Source organism: Cebus imitator, unplaced genomic scaffold (assembly GCF_001604975.1).
Source record: "Cebus imitator isolate Cc_AM_T3 unplaced genomic scaffold, Cebus_imitator-1.0 Scaffold449, whole genome shotgun sequence".
Lineage (NCBI taxonomy): Eukaryota > Metazoa > Chordata > Mammalia > Primates > Cebidae > Cebus > Cebus imitator.
In genome coordinates this window covers 1,410,568-1,415,959 of record NW_016107764.1, presented here as the reverse complement: position 1 = coordinate 1,415,959, position 5,392 = coordinate 1,410,568, and the positions used below count along the sequence as shown (strand labels likewise).

The following is a 5,392-nucleotide window of genomic DNA, read 5'->3' as shown; positions in this document are numbered from 1 at the left end:
TAGAAGTCTCAGAGCCTCTGGCCAGCTCTCTGATGTAGCTGGGGGCTTCAGGGCCCAGTTCCCTTCACTGGGGGCTAAATGTCCCCTCCATGTCCTCTAACCCCGACTCCCAGGCAGCAGCTGCCAGATTTCCCCAGAAACACAGAAAAGTATTGGGCCTCACCGGAGGCCTGGGTGTGGAGGCCTGGGGCAGGCCCGTCCAGTCACTGCCACACGTGCAGGTGTCACTCATGCACATCAACATCAGGGTCTGGCAGAGCCGGCCTGGCTGTGCGTCCCTCAGGCTGAGCCCAAGACCTGGACTCAGGACCCGGGCAGGGGTGGGTGGGAGCTCAAAGCCACTTCTGGGAGCTCACATATTTTATGCGTGTAGAGTTGCTGAGCCTCTGGGCACAGGGTTAGGGGGCTGATGGGGAGGGTCCTTGTGGGGCTGAGCTGCACACCCCGCACAGCTGGGCAGTCAGGGGCAGGGGCAGGGGCAGTGAGGGCCCAGGAGAGCAGTGGCCAGCGCAACCCCCTCCGGACCCCCAAGAGAGAGCGGCGAGTGGAGAGGAGGAAACCCACCTTGCGACCCCGGGAGGGAGGCAGCCTCTGACAGCCTGCCAGGCGCTGGGAGGGGTGTGGAAGGGGCTCCCAGTGCCCCGCTCAGCCCCTCCGGTCCCCGCAGGCTAAGTGAGCCCCTCCACCTGGGGTGGGAGGTGCGGAGCCCAGGGATTAGTCATCCCGGCCCTGCGGAGTGTGCAGGGGGTGGGCCCTCCAGTCCCTCCGCCGCCCGGAGCCGAGTGGGCGCGGGGCGGGGCCTGCAGGGGCGCGGGCGGGGCGCTGGCGGGGAGCCTGCGGCGGAGCCAATGAGAAACGGGGCTCGGCGAGCCGGCCGCCCACGGGCCGCGCTGGCGGCATAAAGGGCCTGCGGCCGGGGCTCAGCGCAGAGCTCGGGCGCAGCGTCCTCCGTCCGCCGCAGCCGAGCGGGACCTGCCTCTCCGGGCGCGCTTCCCCAGCCCTGTCGCCGGCCCGCAGAGACAGTCAGGCGCTCCCCGCAGCTCCGCACGGGACCCAGGCCACCGGGCTCCGCCGCCGGACCCAGCGCCCCCCACCCCGTCCGCCCCGACGAGTTTGCCGCCCGTGCGAGCGCTGGCCTCTGCGCGCAGATGGAGCTGGACCACCGGACCAGCGGCGGGCTCCACGCCTACCCCGGGCCGCGGGGCGGGCCGGCGGCCAAGCCCAACGTGATCCTGCAGATCGGGAAGTGCCGGGCGGAGATGCTGGAGCACGTGCGGCGGACGCACCGGCACCTGCTGACCGAGGTGACCAAGCAGGTGGAGCGCGAGCTGAAGGGGCTGCACCGCTCGGTGGGCAAGCTGGAGAGCAACCTGGACGGCTACGTGCCCACGGGCGACTCGCAGCGCTGGAAGAAGTCCATCAAGGCCTGCCTGTGCCGCTGCCAGGAGACCATCGCCAACCTGGAGCGCTGGGTCAAGCGCGAGATGCACGTGTGGCGCGAGGTGTTCTACCGCCTGGAGCGCTGGGCCGACCGCCTGGAGTCCATGGGAGGCAAGTACCCGGTGGGCAGCGAGCCGGCCCGCCACACTGTCTCCGTGGGCGTGGGGGGTCCCGAGAGCTACGGCCAGGAGGCGGACGGCTACGACTACACCGTCAGCCCCTACGCCATCACCCCACCCCCGGCCACTGGTGAGCTGCCTGGCCAGGAGCCCGCCGAGGCCCAGCAGTACCAGGCGTGGGTCCCCGGCGAGGACGGGCAGCCCAGCCCCGGCGTGGACACGCAGATCTTCGAGGACCCCCGGGAGTTCCTGAGCCACCTGGAGGAGTACCTGCGGCAGGTGGGCGGCTCTGAGGAGTACTGGCTGTCCCAGATCCAGAACCACATGAATGGGCCGGCCAAGAAGTGGTGGGAGTTCAAGCAGGGCTCGGTGAAGAACTGGGTGGAGTTCAAGAAGGAATTTCTGCAGTACAGCGAGGGCACGCTGTCCCGGGAGGCCATCCAGCGCGAGCTAGACCTGCCCCAGAAGCAGGGCGAGCCGCTGGACCAGTTCCTGTGGCGCAAGCGTGACCTGTACCAGACGCTGTATGTGGACGCGGACGAGGAGGAGATCATCCAGTATGTGGTGGGCACCCTGCAGCCCAAGCTCAAGAGGTTCCTGCGCCACCCGCTGCCCAAGACCCTAGAGCAGCTCATCCAGCGGGGAATGGAGGTGCAGGACGACCTGGAACAGGCGGCAGAGCCGGCCGGCCCCGGCCCCCACGTCCCTGCCGAGGACGAGGCCGAGACCCTCACGCCCGCCCCCAACAGCGAGTCTGTGGCCAGTGACCGGACCCAGCCTGAGTAGAGGGCAGCCTGGAGCCCCCAGCCTGCCCACCACATCCAGCCTGTGGCTTTGCCCACCAGGACTTTTGTGCTGGGGCTGACTCCTGCAGGGGAAGCCCTGGTCCAGCTGGGTGTCCCCTCGGGCTCCGGCCCGACTTGCACCTACTCGTGTCACCCAGATGTGGGCACCGCACCCATCAGCAAAGAGCCCTCCCCCCTGCAGGGCTCCGCCCGGCACCTTCCCTCTGTCTGTCTTCCCGGCCTGGACCCCACCCTCCACACACTCAGGCCATCACACTACACCCCAGCTTCCTCATTCTGCTACAACGCCCAGGCCCTCTGAACATCCAGAAAACCAAGTGTCGGGATGGCAGGGGCCAGCGGCCACCAAGCTCATGGGACACCCCATAGCAGGAGCTAGGGCAGAGCCAGTGCTGAGGCAGCCTCGACTTCCGGCGCCACCACCCTCTCCCGGCATCCCCAGAGCCAGCAGACGCCCTTCCTGCCTCCCAGGGCAGCTGGCCAGCCTCGGGCAGTGCGGCCCCCTCCTCCCAGGGGAGACTGGAAGTCAAAAACGCAGCAGCAGCAGACCTGATGTCCTGGTGCCTCCTGGCCCCACAGGTGAGCCCCTGCCCCAAGGCACCACCCACCGTGGGGCATCTGAGAGCTGGCGGGACCCAGAGGCTGTTTTCTAGGAGAGCCCACCCAGCTGGGGTCCCCAGCAAGTTAGCAGAAGGGATGGGGTGGGGGTGGTGTCATGGAGGGGGCATCGGGGAGAGGGGGCCGGGTGGGAGGCAGGGGCAGTTTGCTGAGCCAGCTCTCACATAGACCCGCGCTTTCTCTCCCCCAGCTCCAGTGATTCACACCCGCCTGGAGAAGAATCAGAGCTCAGCTCATGACTCAGCCGTGGCAGGCGGAGGGTCCCAGAGGGGCTGAGTCCTCAAATCCGGCTGAGGCAGCAGCCGGCACCCTCGGAGCCAGGAGAGTGACAACAGGTAACGGAGCGCCCCCCTCCCACCCAGACCCCACCATCAGCTGTCCCTGCCAAATGAGCTCCTCCCCAGACCCCAGACACCCGGGTCCCAGGCCACTCCCCAGTGTTTGGTCAAGCTGGGAGACTCTGACAGGGTCGGCAGCTTCTGCCCTGGGAGAGCAGCGCCCTCCGTCATCCCCAGACCCTCCCTGTGGAGCCTGCATCCTGCCTGGCCCCTCACCGCCCGCCTGGCCCGTCACCACCCACCTGGCCCCTCACCGCCCACTCTCTTCTCCTTTCAGGTCTCAAGGATCCCAGGAAGTCTTTGCTGCTGTGCTGGGCACCACCCACCCCTCACCCTGCAGGCTGCCTGCATGGGAGGCAAAGCTCCAGGACAGCCCAGAGCGGGGCTACAGAGAGGAGTCGCTGTGGCAGAGGGCAAGAGCCCAGCTTAGCCCTGAGCGCCAGCGTGAGGGCCAGGGCCTGCCGATAAGCCCGCCCCGCTGGCCGCCAACTGCCCGCCCCAGAGCCACTGCAGCAGGAGTCGGGGTCCTGCCTCCCTCCCAGCAGGGAAACCCCGCCCGCTGCCAGGCCATCCTCTCTGCCAGAGGCTTTCATGAGCCCCAAGGCTGGGCCCACCGCCCCTACTCCTGCCAGGAACCGTGAGCCCAGAGCCCAGCTGCAGGAAGGTGATCCCGGAAGCCTTTGCTCCCGAGGCGCTTCCAGGCCTTCCGCCCTGCCCCGACACCAGCACCCTGGTGCGGGCGGGCCACAAGCACCTGCAGCCTGAGCAGGCGCTGGGCAGGGCTCATGGTCCGCCTCGTCCGCTGAGGAACCAGCCCTCGGACCACTCTGACAAGCCTTCAGCCCACACCCTGTCAGCCCCACAAATTTTATTTTTGCACATAAGCCATAACCAGCCCTCACAGGCCGGCACAGGTTTTGGGGAAGCCCTGGAGCCTGTGGAGACCCTGGAAACCTCACAAGGGCGTGGCCAGCCCTGCCCCGTGCCCCACACAGACCAGGCCTTACATGTCCGTCCAGGCCCTGTGCACCTTACCCCAAAGACAGACTCGTTTTGTAAGATTTTGTTAATAAAATGCTGAAACTTCTTGGAGTGTTCATGTTGCTTTCTTCTACGTGCCTGGGCTGGGCAGGAGTGGAGCTACAGACACAGGTCGCCCAGCCCAGAGAGTGACCCCAGAGACCCCAGGGATGTAGTGAGAGGTCTCTGGGGGCTCAGGGGTTGGGGGAGAGCCAACAGGGCAGCCTCCATCAGGGTCCTGGGTCCTCAAGTGGAAGCACCCTAGGGGCTCCACGTAGCAGCCCCCGCAGCCCACTAGGCCTGGCTCAGCACCACCTCCGGGCCTGAGGTGGCCATCAGTGGGGGTGACTGCTGACTGGGGGAGCCCCTGTCCATGCTGGGCTGAGGCCTGCCCTTCTTTAAGTCCTACTGGCACGTGGGGTGTACAGCTGGGTGCAGGGGGACTACAGCTGGGGCTTGCCCCACAGCCGTCTCAGGCTCTGGCGCCCTGCAGACCTGATCAGTGCAGACCCTGGCGGGGAGGAGACCCTGGCCATTCCTGGCTGCCAGATCATGAACTTGGTCTCTCTGAGCCTCAGTTTCCTCATCTGCAAAACAGGGCATGCTATCCTGACGACATCGATGCTGAAGAACTTGGAAACAAGGGTAACTTGATGCCCTGCGGGAGGTCAGCCCCCCTGCCTTTGTGGGGGACAGTGAGTTCCAAGGGGAAGGAAGAGATGGCCTGGAGCAGGGATCAGCCCCAACCCATCAGTGTTCAGTGAGAAGCAGGACTGGCAGGAGACGGAATTCATTGCAAGGAATTTTCTTACTCAATGGAGGGGCTGCCAAGCCAGTCGGCAATCTACAGGGCAGGCCAGAACTGCAGGGAGTGGGCTGAAGCGGGCACCTGGAGTGAAATTTCTTCTCCATCAGGGAAGCCTCAGCTTTTAAGGCCTTTCAAGGGACTGAACCAGGCCCACCCAGGTCCCAAGGACACTCTTCCTGAAAGCCCCTGTGCTAGACCTTCCGGGCAATGCCTCTGTTAGGGTTTGATTGAGAGACTGAGAAG

At 66.1% G+C, this 5,392-nt stretch overlaps 1 protein-coding gene across 1 annotated transcript; it reads left to right on the top strand.

The window, feature by feature from the left end:
• The first annotated feature begins 928 nt into the window (after nt 1–928).
• ARC (activity regulated cytoskeleton associated protein) lies at nt 929–4,408 on the top strand. The gene is made up of 3 exons (XM_017511472.2): nt 929–2,944; nt 3,174–3,318; nt 3,599–4,408. Exon 1 carries the CDS (start codon nt 1,149–1,151, stop codon nt 2,343–2,345), a length of 1,197 nt encoding a protein of 398 aa, XP_017366961.1. The 5' UTR covers nt 929–1,148; the 3' UTR covers nt 2,346–2,944; nt 3,174–3,318; nt 3,599–4,408.
• Nucleotides 4,409–5,392: the final 984 nt, after the last annotated feature.